General features: G+C 48.0%; 1 protein-coding gene across 2 annotated transcripts; it reads left to right on the forward strand.

Annotated features, from left to right (window-relative positions):
• The first annotated feature begins 282 nt into the window (after positions 1 to 282).
• Positions 283 to 16290, forward strand: NRSN2 (neurensin 2). Of its 2 annotated transcripts, none has more exons than XM_087928797.1 (3): positions 283 to 453; positions 10453 to 10646; positions 15819 to 16290. In XM_087928797.1, exons 1-3 carry the CDS (start codon positions 408 to 410, stop codon positions 16212 to 16214), a joined length of 636 nt encoding a protein of 211 aa, XP_087784923.1. In that variant the 5' UTR covers positions 283 to 407; the 3' UTR covers positions 16215 to 16290. The 2 variants fall into 2 exon arrangements, with proteins under 2 accessions (XP_087784923.1, XP_026579046.2); XM_026723261.2 differs by lacking the exon at positions 283 to 453 and adding an exon at positions 5823 to 6172.
• Positions 16291 to 17064: the final 774 nt, after the last annotated feature.

Raw genomic sequence — 17064 nt, forward strand, 5'->3', positions numbered from 1 at the left:
AATGGATTCCTGACGCTTCTTTCAACGGATCGAACGCAACTATTTTTAGGCCTTAAAAAATGCTTAAAGCTATACTTAGCAACACAGGATGTCTAGCTTTTAGGGGGATGGGCTGCCTGCGCTGCGGCTCTCGGCCTCAGAGATCGAGAGAGATCCAAACGCAAGGTACACGTTGCGAATTACAACGAAAGATCCGTCCTTCCGAGTGGACGGGTTGTGTTTTCGTTGGCTACCAAAACCCTTTAAAAGGGTGGAGCGGGGAGAGAAAGAAATATCCCTGTTTCAGCCCCCCCTGTGCTTTCTGAAAGCATCTTCGGAAATGCCTGAGCCAGCAGCATCCTAGTGACGTCACCCGCATCCCTGAGAGGAGGCTGTCTCCAAGGCAACAGGGGTCCGGGTATCGCCCAATGGCATGCTGGCATCCAAGCTCTGGTGGCGCCAACAAGGAAGCAGGTAGGGGAATCTGGGGAGATGGGAGCATCCTACCTTTGAAAAATTATTTTTTATTATTGCAGATTTCACCACCCCCCTCCTGCCTTGATCATAACTCAAGGCAGTAAACATACCTAATAGGCCTTCCTCCTCCTATTTTCCCCACAACAGCAACCCTTGGTCGTTTATGATGACCAAGGCCCCCAATTTTAATTCTTAAAAGTTGCCAAGAATGAAGAAACCTTGGTTTAACCCTGTGAGGCGGGTCGGGATGAGAGAAAGGGACTGGCCCAAAGTCACCCAGCTGGCTTTCGTGCCTAAGGTGGGATTAGAACTCACAATCTCCTGGTGATCGGCCCCAAGTCACCCAGTCAGCTTTCTTACCTAAGCGGGGACTCGAATTATCTATTGTGTGAATACACCAGGTAGCCTACTTGGCAAATTTGTGGCAGTGTTTGGCAACCTTGGTCATTTGAATGTGGATGGACTTCAACTCCCAGAATTTCACAACCAACATTGGAATTCTGGGAGTTGAAGTCCACTCTCCTAAAAGCATGTTGGCTAGGGAATTATGGGAGTTGAAGTCCACCCATCTTAAAGCCTGCTAGCTAGGGAATTCTGGGAGTTGAAGTCCATCCTCCTCAAAGCCTGCTGGCCGAGTAATTCTGGGAGTTGAAATCCACCCATCTTTAAGCCTGCTAGCTGGGGAATTCTGGGAGTTGAAGTCCACTCTCCTAAAAGCATGCTAGCTGGGGAATTCTGGGAGTTGAAGTCCACTCTCCTAAAAGCTGGGGAATTCTGGGAGTTGAAGTCCACTCTCCTAAAAGCATGTTGGCTGGGGAATTCTGGGAGTTGAAGTCCACTCTCCTAAAAGCATGTTGGCTGGGGAATTATGGGAGTTGAAGTCCACCCATCTTAAAGCCTGCTGGCTGAGGAATTCTGGGAGTTGAAGTCCACTCTCATAAAAGCATGTTGGCTGGGGAATTCTGGGAGTTGAAGTCCACTCTCCTAAAAGCATGTTGGCTGGGGAATTATGGGAGTTGAAGTCCACCCATCTTAAAGCCTGCTGGCTGAGGAATTCTGGGAGTTGAAGTCCACTCTCCTTAACCCATGCTGACTGAGGAGTTGAAATCCACCATCTCTTCAAGTGGTCAAGGCTGAGAAACGCTGGCCTGTGGTATTGTGCGAAGCTAGCACGCTGGGTCCATCCAGGAAATGAACCAAACCTCTTGAGCGATTGCAATTCTTCTCGCCTCTGATCTTCAGGACCACAAAAATTCTCTGTGGCTCGGACAAACAGCCACCCTATGGACCAATCCCACCAACTACCATCCAAGCCATGAATGAAGATCTAGTGAAATGCGCTTGATCCTTTCCCCAATCTTCCTCTTTCCATCTTGGCTTGGTCCCAGAATCTTCCTTTTTCAATCTCGGTTTTAATTCCGGGCATGCATTAAACACTCAAGAGACTGTCTTGGGTCTTGGGTGGGCCCCAAGCTGAACGAAAAGATGTCCCCTTCAATTGAATTGAATTGAATTCTTTATTGTCATGGTACGTATATATACACAGTATACATACAATGAAATTTAATGGATATCTCCCCCTAGTGCCCCCCCCCTCACACACACACACACCCATTTTCATCCTGCCTGGTAAAAGCATCAGGGAAATTAAGCATCCAGCCTTCAGAAGAATGACTGGTCCATTGCCATGGAAACTGTGCCTGGAATCCCATGGCAATGGTTGCTTGGTGATGAACCCTGGACCAATCACATGCTTGCAGAGTAGCGTTTCACAACCTTGGCTGCTTGAAGATGGGTGGACTTCAACTCCCAGAATTCCCCAGCCAGCAAAGGCTGGCTGGGGAATTCTGGGAGTTGAAGTCCACCCATCTTCAAGCTGTCGAGGCCCGACAAGCAGCCCTGAAAAAAAAAAAATTGGCAAGGGGTACCATGGAGTGATCGGGGCACCACTCTCGGTTGCTAGAACGGTCACCCCAAAGCGCCATAGCAACAAGCCCCGCCTTTTCCTTTCTCCCGACAACAGCAGTGTCCTGGCAACAGGGAGCCAGCGTCTTCCTTGCACGACACCCCCAAATCCCACCCAGCGGGATACTCCTCTCAGCAACATTGCGTCACCCGGTGCCCTTCCTCTCTTAGCAACCAAGCAGGGGGTCTTCACCCCCGCTGTTTCCTGGCTGTCTGGATTGGCTGATCCTGCAGGATGACCCAAATCAGACCCTGGTCAGGCCAGAGTTTGCAATGGTGCTACTGTTTCTGTCTGTCTGTCTGTCTGTCTGTCTATCTGTCTATCTATCTATCTATCTATCTATCTATCTATCTATCTATCTATCTATCTATCCATCTATCTATCTATCCATCTATCTATCTATCTATCTATCTATCTATCTATCCATCCATCATCTATCTATCATCTATCCATCCATCATCTATCTATCTATCTATCTATCTATCCATCCATCCATCCATCCATCCATCCATCCATCCATCCATCCATCATCTATCTATCATCTATCCATCCACCATGTATCTATCTATCTATCTATCTATCTATCTATCTATCTATCTATCTATCTATCTATCTATCTATCTATCTATCATCTATCTATCTATCTTCTTCAGATGGTGAGCTTGCGTTGCAAATGTCAAATTCCAGCATTTTCCAAGAATAACAGAGTTGGAGGGGGGACCTTAAAGGCCCTCTAGCCCACTCCCAGGGTGCTCAAGCAAAAAGACCCTAGAGCGTTTCAGACAAAATGGCTGTCCAGTTGCTTTTAAAAAGTATTGTATTCCCCCACATCTTCTGGAGGCAAGCCAGGATTAAGCCCTGAGAATGAGAGACAAACCACACCCAGTTCTGCTGGGTGCTTCACCCGAAATCCGGGTTAAGAACGGTTGCATTCACACTACTACATTCTGGGCCAAAGGAAAGTCACACCCACCAAGCCACAGCCACAGAACTGGCAGAATGGGACATTTTGGTACGGACCAGTAGTGGGATTCAAAAGATTTTTTTTACTACCGGTTCTGTGGGTGTGGGGAGGACCTCGCAAACCGAATAGAAGAGCCCGGCAGGGCTTCATACAGAGAAAAGTGGAGGTTTGACTTCCCGTATGAATCCCCTTCTGGTCTCACTGGAATGATGTGAAAACAATTCATGGTTTTGTAATCTAAAAGAACGGAAGGAAAAACTAATCAACGGTGACTTTGGTATCTCTGCCCAAGATCCCTCTCCGCGGGTTAAGAAGGCTTTCGGAGCACAAACCATCTTGGGTGCTTCGTGACACCGAAAGAGTCAGGAAAGGAAGCTGTGTTTCAGCAAGTGGCATGATCAGAGCCAGATTAGCTTAGTGGTTAAGCCACCAGGCTAGAAAGCTGGGAGGTGGTGAGTTCTAGTCCCACTTTAGGCATGAAAGCCAGCTGGGTGACTTTAGGACAATCACCAGAAGATGGGGAGTTCTAGTCCTGCCTTAGACATGAAAGCCGGCTGGGTGACTTTGGGCCAGTCACCAGAAGTTTAAAGAGAGGAGTTGTTTGCTAGGTCTAGATTCTATATATCGTAACTATATGTTGATCTGTCTACCTACTTACCTATCCACCCACCTACCTATCATCTATCATTTTTCTCTATCAATCATCTATCTCGTTAGCTACCTCATCTCTCTCTCTCTCTCTCTCTCTCATTTATCTATCTGTCTATCTATCTATCTATCTATCTATCTATCTATCTATCTATCTATCTATCTATCATCTATCTATCTATCTCATCTATTGACTGACCCACCTGTTTACCTATGCACCTTCCCAACTCTGTCTATCTATCCATCTGTACATCCATCTCTCCACAGTATCTATCATTTATCTATCTGTCTCTGTCCATTTGTCCATTATCTAATCTAGGCATGAAAGTCAGCTGGGTGACTTTAGGCCAATCACCAGAAGATGGTGAGTTTTAGTCCTGCCTTAGACATGAAAGCTAGCTGGGTGACTTTGGACAAATCACTAGGAGACAGTGAGTTCTAGTCTTGCCTATTACACAGGAAAGTTGGATGAGTGGCTTTGGGCCAATACTTGAAGACAGTGAGTTCTAGTCCTGCCTCAGGCATGAAAGTTGGCTGGGTGACTTCGGGTCAATCATCAGGAGACACTGAGTTCTAGTTCCACCTTACCATGAAACCAGCTGGATGACTTTGGGCCAATCACCAGGAGACACTGAGTTCTAGTCCCGCCTTAGGCATGAAAGGCAGCTGGGTGACTTTGGGTCAATCACCAGGATACGGTGAGTTCTAGTCCCGCCTTAGGCATGAAAGGCAGCTGGATGACTTTGGGCCAATCACCAGGAGACGGTGAGTTCTAGTCCTGCCTTAGGCCGGCTGGGTGACTTTGGGCCAATCACCAGGAGACGGTGAGTTCTAGTCCCGCCTTAGGCAGGAAAGCCATTGGGTGACTTCGGACTAATCACCAGGAGACACTGAGTTCTAGTCCCGCCTTAGGCATAAAAGGCAGCTGGGTGACTTTGGGTCAATCACCAGGAGACGGTGAGTTCTAGTCCTGCCTTAAGCCGGCTGGGTGACTTTGGGCCAATCACCAGGAGACGGTGAGTTCTAGTCCCGCCTTAGGCAGGAAAGCCATTGGGTGACTTCGGACTAATCACCAGGAGACGCTGAGTTCTAGTCCCGCCTTAGGCATAAAAGGCAGCTGGGTGACTTTGGGTCAATCACCAGGAGACGGTGAGTTCTAGTCCTGGCTTAGGCAGGAAAGCCATTGGGTGACTTCAGACTAATCACTGGGAGATGGTGAGTTCTATTCTCAACTTAGGCAGGAAAGTCGGCTGGGTGACTCTGAGCTAGTCCTTTCTCTCTCCGCTCAGCCCAACCTCACAGGGTTGCTGTCATGAGGAAAAGAGGAAGAGGAAGGTGTGCTGGATACGCTCGCCTCCTTGAGTTGTTCACAAAACCAGTCGGCGACAAATAAAACAAAGAAATCAGACAAAAAGAGCCTGCGAGCAATCGGAGCATTAAAAACAGAAAAGTTACGTCAACGACTGCTCTCTGTGTGTTAAGAAGCTCCGTGTAAAGGAAGGGGAAGCATTGTTGCAAGAAGCCGCCTCTTCCCAAAGCGAGACGAAGATGCTGGCATCCATGTGCAGGCAGCTTATGGGGAGGAAAATGAGAGATTCCAGCCAAAACAGAGACAGGTGGTGCCCACAAGCCAAGCAACTAACCAGATTTGCGCAGGACCCACAAATCGCCCGGAGAAAGAGGTTTCTGCCTTGTTGCCTGCTGAACACTGATTTCCTTGGTGCCTGGCAGAGGTGGGGAGCCCAGCACCATGACTCAGGCATGGAGGGGGGGGTGAGGCAGCTCCCCCTCCCCCAAAAAACTGCAGCAAGCAGACAGGGAAACAGATACTCGGTGGTTGGTTTCTGATGGTAACTCAAGTTCCTTCCTTGGTGGGTTTGCAAGGACCCCCCCGCCGTCCCCGCTGTTGGGTTCTGGCCAGCGATTCTTGCAGCCGATGGGTGGTTGTCCACCTCTTGTCATACGGATGACCGGATCCAGACCTCTGGTTCCTCACCTGGCTCGCCTGCAGAAGGACATCCTGGATTGCTATTCTCTGCCTGCTGCTGAGGACCACGAGGGTTGCCAGCAGAACCGGCGCGAAGGATATGTCCCAACAAGGAGGCACTGAAGAAGGCTTGGGTGGCACCCCAACACAGGTGAGCAGCATGTAAGGTGTGTGGGGGGAGGGGGAGGGGGGCAGCTTCAGCCAGAGGTGGCTGGCTCTCAGCTCGGACATCCAGGGTGAGGGGGGGGGGGAAAAGGGGAAAAAAAAACAGGAAAAGTACAGGGGTGATTCAGAGGCAGCGTTTGGATCCCAGCTCCCGAATGACTCCAGGTGAGGGCAGAGACAAACAAACCCACCAGGTTTACCCTGTTAAAAAAAAATGCAGCTGCTGGTTTTGGGCAACATCTGTTTAAAGAGACACAACCAGGAGTGGGGAAAGGAGAGAATTTGTCTCCTGGGTCCAGATTCTATGTATCGTACCTATACGTTGATCTGTCTACCTACTTACCTATCCACCCACCCACCTTTCATCTATCATTTTTTGCTCTAACAATCATCTATCTCTAGTTAGCTAGCTCATCTCTCTCTCTCTCTCTTGCTCATCTATCTATCATCTATCTATCTCATCTATTGACTGGCCCACCTGTTTACCTACGTACCTTCCCCACTCTCTATCTGTCTATCTATCCATCTGTACATCCATCCACAGTATCTATCATCTATCTGTCTCTGTCCATTTGTCCATCCATGCATTCTATCTATCTATCTATCTATCTATCTATCTATCTATCTATCTATCTATCATCTATCTATCTATCTATCTATCTATCTATCTATCTATCTATCTATCTATCTATCCATCTATCATCATATCTATCATCTATCTATCTATCTATCTATCATCTATCTATCTATCATCTATCTATCTATCTATCTCTCTATCATCTATCTATCTATCTATCTATCTATCTATCTATCTATCTATCTATCTATCTATTTACCTACCTACCTACCATCTATCTAATTCGTTTGTCTATTCTCTCTCTTGTCTATTCTCTCTATTCTGTCACTATTCTATCTATCTATCTATCTATCTATCTATCTATCTATCTATCTATCTACCTACCTATTTACCTACCTACCTACCATCTATCTAATTCGTTTGTCTATTCTCTCTCTAATACCCTGCCTTTATAGTCTTTCCCCGTATAATTTATATAAGACATACCTCTAATATTCTGTCACTATTCTATCTATCTATCTATCTATCTATCTATCTATCTATCTATCTACCTACCTATTTACCTACCTACCTACCATCTATCTAATTCGTTTGTCTATTCTCTCTCTAATACCCTGCCTTTATAGTCTTTCCCCCTATAATTTATATGACATACCTCTAATATTCTGTCACTATTCTTTCTATCTATCTATCTATCTATCTATCTATCTATCTATCTATCTATCTATCTATCTATCTATCTATCTATCTATCTATCTATCTATCTATCTATCTCTATTTATCTCTAACTATCTATCTAGCCCTCTCTCTCTCTCTCTCTCTCTCTCTCTCTATCTATCTATCTAGCTCTATCTAGCTCTATCTAGCTCTACCTACCTACCTACCTCTATCTCATCTGTCTACCTCTCTATCCACTCACCTGTCCATCCATCGATCCATTCATAAGGCAGGAGGAATGTGTGAAGAGGGCATTTGTGGAGGAAAGTGGATGCCCCACACCTGGTTTGATTCCAAAACGGGCTTGAGGTTCCTTTCTTTTCTTTCGCTCTAAGTTGGGCTTGAGGGAACAGGGTCTGGAGCAGGGAAGTGGGACCACTGCCAAGCCCTTCCGGATGCTGTGCAAATATCACGCGAGCGGACGAGTCAGCCTGGATCGTTTTAACTTTGATTAAGCGCCTAGGGGACCCTGGTTGCAGAATTTTGTGAAACCCAGTTCCTCGAGCGAGTACAGGTAGTCCTCGTCTTACAGTAATTCATTTAGTGACCATTCAAAGTTACAAAGAAAGAGAGAAAGAAAAAAGGAAAGTAAGAAAGAAAGGGAGGAAGGAAGGAAGGAAGGAACAGAGGGAGCGAGGGAGCAAAGAAGGGATGAAGGGAAGGAGGAAAGGGAAGGGAGGAAGGGAAGAAGGAAGGAAGAAGCGAGGGAGAGAAGGGAAAGGGAGGGAGGAAAGAAAGAAGGGAGGAAGGAAAGAAGGAAGGGGAGGGAGGGAGGAAGAAGCGAGGGAGAGAATGGAAAAGGAGGAAGGAAAGAAAGAAGGGAGGAAGGAAGGGGAGAGAGGGAGGAAGAAGCGAGGGGGAGAATGGAAAGGGAGGGAGGAAAGAAAGAAGGGAGGAAGGAAGGAAGGAAAGAAGGGGAGGGAGGGAGGAAGAAGCGAGGGAGAGAGGGAAAGGGAGGAGGGAAAGAAGGAAGAGAGGGAAAGGAAGGGAGGGAGGGAGGGAAGAGAAAGATGGATTTTCTGCCTTGTCAAACCAAGAAAATTTTTACAATTGCATAGACCGACCTTCCTTCCTTCCTTCCTTCCTTCCTTCCTTCCTTCCTTCCTTCCCTCCCTCCCTCCCCCTCCCTCCCTCCCTCCGCCTACTATTGCAACCCGTCTTGGCTTCTTTGCAGCCGAGGCAAGGCAAGGATGGCTGACTTTCCCACCATCCGTCCTCATCTGTATGGAGGCAGTTCCCATGGCAACGGCCAATCGGGGTGTGGGGGGGAATAGAGGATGCTGCCAGCCCAGGCCCAGCCAGCTGGGCAGGCTGGCTTCATGGATAGGTTTGGTGGGGAGGGGGGGGCAGGGGAGGGGGGGGATGCCCTGGGTTTACCACCCACAGGGAGGGAGTGCCCATTTTCTGCGTACCCACGACCACCTTCTGATTCCAAGGGGTGCAAGGGAGCCCCAATTTTGAAGGAAGATCCGGGTGGCATCACCCTTCATCATTTGTCAGACCTCTCCTGCCTCTTTGGGGGCAGCCCCTCTCCTGTGCTACAGGCTGATGGTCCTGGGTTCAAGTGTTGATGAACATTTCCCCACCCCCCCAAAAAATAATTTTCATTTGCAGTTTGAATCTTCTCTCTCTCTCTAAAAAGCAAAATACCGCTCACGCCTCATCACAAAATCTCCAGAACCTTTGAAAGTTACGACACTGAAAAAAGCGACTTACGACCGTTTTTCACACCTGTGACCCATAGCAGCATCCCCACAGAATGTCACCGGATTGACATTCAGATACCTGACGACTGACTCACGTTTACGACAGTCGCAGTGTCCTGGCGTCATGCGATCACTTTTTGTGAACTTCTGACAGGCAAAAAATCAATGGCCAGATTCACTTAACAACGGGGGGGGGGGAAGGAAAGTTGTAAAATGGGGCAAAAACTAGCAACCAGCTCGCTTAGCAGCAGAAGTTTTGGACTCGATGGTGGTCATAACTCGAGGACTGCCTATAATTATGCTGATCCAGTTCTACAGAGGAATGATGGAGTCTGTCATCTGCACCTCTACAACTGTCTGGTTCGGTTCTGCAACCCAACAGGAGAGACACAGACTCCAGAGAGGAATTAGGACCGCAGAAACAACAATTACTACCCACCTGCCTTCCATGGAGGAACTTTTATACTGCACGAGTCAAAAAGAGGGCTGTGAAAATATCTACAGACCCTTCACATCCTGGATATATAAACTGTTTCAACTCCTTCCCTCAAAACGACGCTATAGAGCCCTGCACACCAGAACAACTAGACACGAGGGGAGTTTTCCCCCGAACGCCATCGCTCTGCTAAACAAATAATTCCCTCAACACTGTCCAACTATTGACAAAGTCTGCACTACTATTACTATTAACCTTCTCATCACTCCTTTATCACCCATCCCCTCCCACTTGTGACTATGATTGCAATTTTATCGCTTGTGTCCTTACAATTTATATTGAGTGTTTCCTATTATGATTTGATTGTTTATTTGTACCCTATGACTATATTCTATTTACTATATAAGTCTATGACTCATTAAATGTTATACCTTATGATTCTTGACAAATGTATCTTCTCTTCTCTTCTTTATTTTATTCTATCCTATATTTTAAATTCTGTTCTATTCTTTATTCTATTCTATTCTGTTCTGTTTATTCTATTCTATATCCTATCCTATCCTATATTTTCTATTCTATTCTGTTCTGTTCTGTTCTGTTCCGTTCCGTTCCATTCCATTCCAATCCAATCCATTCCTCTATTCTATTCTATTCTATTCTATTCTATTCTATTCTATTCTATTCTATTCCATTCCATTCCATTCCATTCCATTCCATTCCATTCCATTCCACTTCATTCTCTTCTCTTCTCTTCTCCCCTCTCTTCTCTTCCCTTCTTCTTTCTCTTCTGTGTAAGCCAGTCTGACCTGTCCCCTTGCTCCTTGCGGCAGGACTGATGGCCACGGCCGGAGAGCCCACGTGTGGCTGCCAGCGGGGTCCCAACATGGAGCAGGGCAAATGGTACGGCGTCCGTTCATACCTGCACCTGTTCTACGAGGACTGCACCGGCACCCATTCGGAGGACAATTTTGAAGAGGCTGCTACGTCTCCCACCAAGGGCGGATGGAGCTCCGTCTTCTGGAAGGTGAGAACTTCTCAACCAGGAGCCAGGCACTCCTGCTTTGTGGCACGTTCTCTGAGCACATACAGAGGGCCTTCCCACCACGTCCAGACTGCAGGTGGGGAGATTATTTTATTGATTACACAAGGACTACCTGTAAGCAGAATGGAATAGCAGAACATAGCAAAAATTCAAAACATTCAAATTCGGATAGCTCTGGTCAATAAATAAATAGAGCATGGAAGAGTTTAGGTTTTTTAAAAATATATAACTTTACTAGTTCAATATCCGTGCTTTGCTACAAAACTAAGTGGTCAGACTTAGTCTGGGGGAGGAAAATAAGGAGGGGAGAAATTCGGCCTCTGCCTACCAGCATCCATCAGTATTCATCTGGCTTGTGTCCTGTCAGAGTGTGAGAGAGTGGAGGGCTGTTTGGAAACTGAAATAGTATTTGCTGCGTGAGCAAGAAGGAGACAGCAAGGAGCCTGGGTGTGGCTTATCTCAACTGTTCTGTACTAAAGCTGCTTGGTGCTGTGAAACTGAAACTCCTCTGCTTGTGTTTTGCATTTGGAAGAGATTTCTTTTTTTCAGGTGGGGAGGGGAGTAGAACTCCTTAGCATCAGAGCGTGTTAATAATAATAATAATAATAATAATAATAATAATAATAATAATAATAATAATAATATAGGAAATACTAATAGCTCTGATGGCCAAGTACTAAGGCAGGACTTCCCTTGAGACCCTCACTCACTCTGATTATAACCTCTTTTTCCTTCCTTCCTTCCTTCTCTCCTCCTTCCTTCCTTCCTTCCTCCTCCTGTCTCTCTTCTCTCCTTCCTTCCTTCCTTCCTTCCTTCCTTCCTTCCTTGCTCCTCCTATCTCTCTTCTCTCCTTCCTTCCTTCCTCCTCCTGTCTCTCTTCTCTCCTTCTCCTTCCTTCCTTCCTTCCTTCCTTCCTTCCTTCCTTCCTTCCTTCCTTCCTTCCTCCTCCTGTCTCTCTTCTCCTTCTCCTTCCTTCCTCCTCCTGTCTCTCTTCTCTCCTTCCTTCCTTCCTTCCTTCCTTCCTTCCTTCCTTCCTTCCTTCCTTCCTCCTGTCTCTCTTCTCCTTCTCCTTCCTTCCTCCTCCTGTCTCTCTTCTCTCCTTCTTCCTTCCTTCCTTCCTCCTCCTGTCTCTCTTCTCCTTCTCCTTCCTTCCTCCTCCTGTCTCTCTTCTCTCCTTCTTCCTTCCTTCCTTCCTTCCTTCCTTCCTTGCTCCTCCTATCTCTCTTCTCTCCTTCCTTCCTTCCTTCCTCCTCCTGTCTCTCTTCTCTCCTTCTCCTTCCTTCCTCCTCCTGTCTCTCTTCTCTCCTTCTCCCTTCCTTCCTTCCTTCCTTCCTTCCTTCCTTCCTTCCTTCCTTCCTTCCTTCCTTCCTTCCTTCCTCCTCCTGTCTCTCTTCTCCTTCTTCCTTCCTCCTCCTGTCTCTCTTCTCTCCTTCCTTCCTTCCTGCCTTCCTTCCTTCCTTCCTTCCTTCCTTCCTTCCTTCCTTCCTTCCTTCCTTGCTCCTCCTATCTCTCTTCTCTCCTTCTCCTTCCTTCCTTCCTTCCTTCCTTCCTTCCTTCCTTCCTTCCTTCCTTCCTTCCTTCCTTCCTTCCTTTTCCTTCCCTCTTTATTCTCCTTCCTTGCTCCCTTCGATCTTTCCTCCTTTTTCTTTGTCTTCCCTCTTTTCCTTTCCTGCCCCTTCTTGCATGCTCAAATGCAAAAGGGGAAACATTTCTCTGTTTTGTTTTGAGTTTTGATAGCCCTCTGCCAGCCAAAACGGGGCACAGGGGAGGGCCTGGACAGCCTCCCACAGCGCACCACCAGCCAAAACGGGGCACCGTGTTTTTCCTGGCACAGGCACCGCCGGCCGGTCCTTCTCTATTTCCCAGCCAGCCCCGTGGGCCAGATCTACGCAGCCCATTGACTCGATCCGGCCCGTGGGCCTCGAGTTTGACACCCCTGCTCTAAAAGGATGCAAGTGACCAGCTGTCTTGCAAGGACTATAAATCCTTCCATTTCCCCACCGTCCTGTTAAGAGCTGAAGAAGCTTCTTGGATGAGAAGCGAAACATCTTCAAAGAAAAAGAAAAAAAAAACCAAGAAAGTCCAGTTGCCTCTTTGAAAAAAAAAAAAAAGGCACCTTTGGGTTAAAGACTCTAGAACCGTGAGGGCAAAGCTATAGCACGCATGCCACAGGTGACACGCAGAGCCAATTGTGCCGGCATGCGAGCTGCAGGCAAACTTACCTCACTGCACATGTGTGAGCCTCACAGCTGATTTTCAGCCGGTTTGAAGCTTTTATTGGCCTCCCAGAGGCTCGAAGAAGCTTCTGCAGGCTTTGCAAGCCAAAAACTAGGCCCGTTTCATCACTTCCTGTTTTCGAAAATACCAGAAGTGGCGAAACCGGCCTGGTTTTCGGCCTGCAACGCCTGCAGAAGCCTTCCTCAAGCTCTGGGAGGCCAAGCAACCTCAAACCGGCCGAAAATCAGCTGTGGCACAGTGCAGGTAAGGGAGTGGTATGGATGGGTGGGGATTATGTGCGCATGCATAGGGGGTATGGGGGGCATGCATTGCCTTCTGGGTGCCGGCACGCGAGTGCGGCGTGCAAGCGCGCACATGATTTTGGGCAGGGCCCAAAAGGTTAGCCACCACTGCTCTAGAATGATGTTGAGACTCTAGAAAGAGGGCAGAGAAGAGCAACCAGGATGATGAGGGCGACTGGAGGCTAAAACATACAATGAGCAGGTTGCAGGAACTGGGCCTGGCTAGTCTAGGGAGGAGAAGGACCAGGGGAGACAGGAGAGCATCTTCCAATATTTGAGGGCTGCCCCAGAGAGGAGGAAGGAGGTCAAGCTATTCTCCAAAGCACCCGAAGGCCAGACAAGGAATAATGGATGGAAACTGAACAAGGAGAGATTCAACCTGGAAACAAGGAGAAACTTTATGACAGTGAGAACAATCAACCCATAGAACAGAATTTGCCCTCAGAAGTTGTGGGAGCTTCATCACTTGAGACTTTCAACAAGAGACTGGACTGCCCTCTGTCAGAAATAGTGTAGGGTCTCCCGCTTGGGCAAGGGGTTGGACTAGATGACCTACAAGGTCCCTTCCAACTCTGATGATCTGTTATCTGTAAAGTGGCCAAGTTGGGAGACACCCCCAGCTTTAAGTCAAGCAGCTAAGTGGGAAAACATCAGATTCAGTGGCATAAATGTTGGGTTGGAGTCAAACATATGCTGGAAGGTTGCATACCATGTTTCCCCGAAAATAAGACCCGGTCTTATATTAAATTTTGCTCCAAAAGACGCATTAGGGCTTATTTTCCGGTTAGGTCTTATTTTCAGGGAAATACGGTTCCAAAGGCATCCGTCTGGCTGACAATCTTAACTGGGGCTTATTTGGGGGGTAATTATAATACATAATATCTTATGAGAATCCTTAAAAAGAAAATCAATGCTAGGGCTTATTTTCCAGTCGGGGCTTATTTTCAGGGAAACAGGGTAGGGCTTTTGAGAAATTGGGGGTCCCAAGAACTGATTTGCAGCCTTTTCCCCTTTCTGGTCAGGACACATCTGGGACCCACTTTGGTTAGCCTCTGGGGTGGCTCTGGCGCCATCTGCAGGCAAGGAGTGGATCTTAAGGTCAGTGTTTCACATCCTTGACCACTTTAAGACAAGTGGACTTCAACTCCCAGAATTCCTCAGCTGGAAATGTTTTTATATAGACTCTAGAAAAAGTACAGAGAAGAGCAACCAGGAGGATTAGGGGACTGGAGACTAAAACAAATGAAGAACGGTTGCAGGAACTGGGCCTGGCTAGTCTAGGGAAGAGAAGGACCAGGGGAGACAGGAGAGCAGCCTTCCAATATTTGAGGGGCTGCCCCAGAGAGGAGGAAGAGGGGTCAAGCTATTCTCCAAGGCATCTTTGAAGGCCGGACAAGGAACAATGGATGGAAACTGAACCAGGAGAGATTCAACCTGGAAATAAGGGGAAACTTTCTGACAGTGAGGACAATCAAGCAGTAGAACAGAAGTTGCCTTCGGAAATTGTGGGAGCTTCATCCCTGGAGGCTTTCAAGAAGAGATTGGACTGCCATTTGTCAGATTTAACAGATAATCAGAGTTGGAAGGGACCTTGTAGGTCATCTAGTACAACCCCCCGCCCAAGCGGGGGACCCTACACCATTTCTGACAGATGGCAGTCCAGTCTCTTCTTGAAAGTCTCAAGTGATGAAGCTCCCACAACTTCCGAGGGCAAATTCTGTTCCATGGGTTGATTGTTCTCACTGACAGAAAGTTTCTCCTTATTTCCAGGTTGAATCTCTCCTTGTTCAGTTTCCATCCATTGTTCCTTCTATGGCCTTCAGGTGCCTTGGAGAATAGCTTGACCCCCTTCCTCCTCTCTGTTGCAGCCCCTCAGATTTTGGAAGACTGCTATCCTGTCTCCCCTGGTCCTTCTCAGAATTAGTGCACAAGGATACAGACAGACAGATGAACAGAGTTGGAAGGGGCCTCATAGATCATCCAGACCAACCCCGCCTGTTGTGGCGCACCAGCGGCCAGTGGAGCTGGTGGCAGACTCAGACAGTGAGGAGGTTGGGGAGGAACACGGGCCAGTCCTGGAGTCTGGGGAAGGCTCTGATGAGTTGTCAGAGGCAGAGATGGGGCCAGGGCCCTCCGACAGTTATCAGCTACCTTCAGAGTCGGAGATCAGTGGGGAAGAAGAACAGCTGGAGCCTGTTCCCAGTGTGCTCATGCACAGAGCTGCCAGACGAAGGGAACAGCTGAGGAACAAGGGCCGACTTGGAAGTAAAGCCACAGGTGGACAGTGAATGGCCCCTCCCAAAGGGAATAAAAAGAGGAGTGAAAGGGGAGTGGGGTTTGCAGTTAGTTCAATTCATTAGGGTGAAGACCTGTTCCTGACTCCTTGCTAAGTCATTGCTGCTACAGCATGGCGTTTGGAAGCTATCGGCCTGGCAACTCTCCCAGCCTGATCAAGGTCTGTAGTTGTGCAATCTCAGGAAAGACTGTTTGTCGGGACTTTGCTGGCGAGGAATTCCTTTGAACCTAAATAAAAAGGGCTTTTATCGGGACGAGGAGTTCGGCTTCGTGATCTTGGGAAGAAGCCTAGGCCAGGACGCTGCCCAAGCTGTCTCTCATTCTACCTTCTCGTTTCAAGGTGACGCTCTCCGTCGGGATTCTGCTGTTGCTGATCGGCCTGGCGGCTTTAACCACGGGGTCGGTCCTGCCCTCCAAGTTGGAAGACATTGGGGAAGCTGAGTTTGTGGTGCTGGACCAGCGAGCCGTAGAGTACAACGGTGCCCTGGGCCTCTCCCGAGCCGTCGGGGTGGTGCTGTGTGCCGTTGCTGGGGTGCTGCTGGTCGCCTTGGTGTTGTTGTCCAGGCTGGGCAGAAGGAACCGGACTGGCGGTTCAGGTGAAGATGGGAAGGAAGAGCAGCTGTCTCCCATCTTGCCGGAGAATGGCCCTCATCCGTGGGGTGCCGTCGTCTCAGCGCCCCCTGCCCCTTTCCAAGTCTCCCGGGTACAGGGCGTCCAGCCAAAAAGAGAGGTGTGACTTGAGAGTCATCAAAAGCTCTTAAGGCCCAGCATTTCTCACCTTTCAAGATAGGTGTGGACTTCAATTCCCAGAATTCCCCAGCCCACATGCTTTAAGGAGATGGGACTTCAATTCCCAGAATTCCCCAGCCAACATGCTTTAAAGAGAGTGGATTTCAACTCCCAGAATTCCCCAGCCCACATGCTTTAAGGAGATGGGACTTCAATTCCCAGAATTCCCCAGCCCACATGCTTTAAAGAGAGTGGATTTCAACTCCCAGAATTCCCCAGCCCACATGCTTTAAGGAGATGGGACTTCAATTCCCAGAATTCCCCAGCCAACATGCTTTAAAGAGAGTGGATTTCAACTCCCAGAATTCCCCAGCCCACATGCTTTAAGGAGATGGGACTTCAATTCCCAGAATTCCCCAGCCCACATGCTTTAAAGAGAGTGGATTTCAACTCCCAGAATTCCCCAGCTAGCATGCTTAAAAGATGGGGGGACTTCAACTCCCAGCATTCCAATGCTGGCTGGGGAATTCTGGGAGTTGAAGTCCTCCCAGCCACAGGTATGCGCAGGTGGAAAATTGTCTCCCACCTCCAGAGAGGTAGATGCTGTTTTCCTTCTTAACAGCCTCACTGGAGGATCCACAATAAGACAAAAGGTGGCACCTTCCCCCCCCCCCAAAAAAACCTCCTCAAAACTCACAGGTAGACTGCTCTTAAACCTGGAGGTTCTCTTTCACTAGCTTTAGATAAATAGAACCTTCCGTACCAGGGAGGAACCGGACAGAAACTGAGCAGGGAAAACCGATTTGGAGAAAGCGACATGATATTTTCATTCCGCAAACACCACATTTGGAAAACAA

Source organism: Pseudonaja textilis, chromosome 3, assembly GCF_049901715.1.
Source record: "Pseudonaja textilis isolate UNSWEBS1 chromosome 3, rPseTex1.2, whole genome shotgun sequence".
NCBI lineage: Eukaryota > Metazoa > Chordata > Lepidosauria > Squamata > Elapidae > Pseudonaja > Pseudonaja textilis.

Coding starts and splice junctions, on each gene's coding strand:
- NRSN2 (XM_087928797.1), top strand. CDS start 408: ATGGCATGCTGGCATCCAAGCTCTGGTGGCGCCAACAAGGAAGCAG. Junction 454..10,452: donor TGGCGCCAACAAGGAAGCAG/GTAGGGGAATCT, acceptor TCCTTGCGGCAG/GACTGATGGCCACGGCCGGA. Junction 10,647..15,818: donor GGAGCTCCGTCTTCTGGAAG/GTGAGAACTTCT, acceptor TCTCGTTTCAAG/GTGACGCTCTCCGTCGGGAT.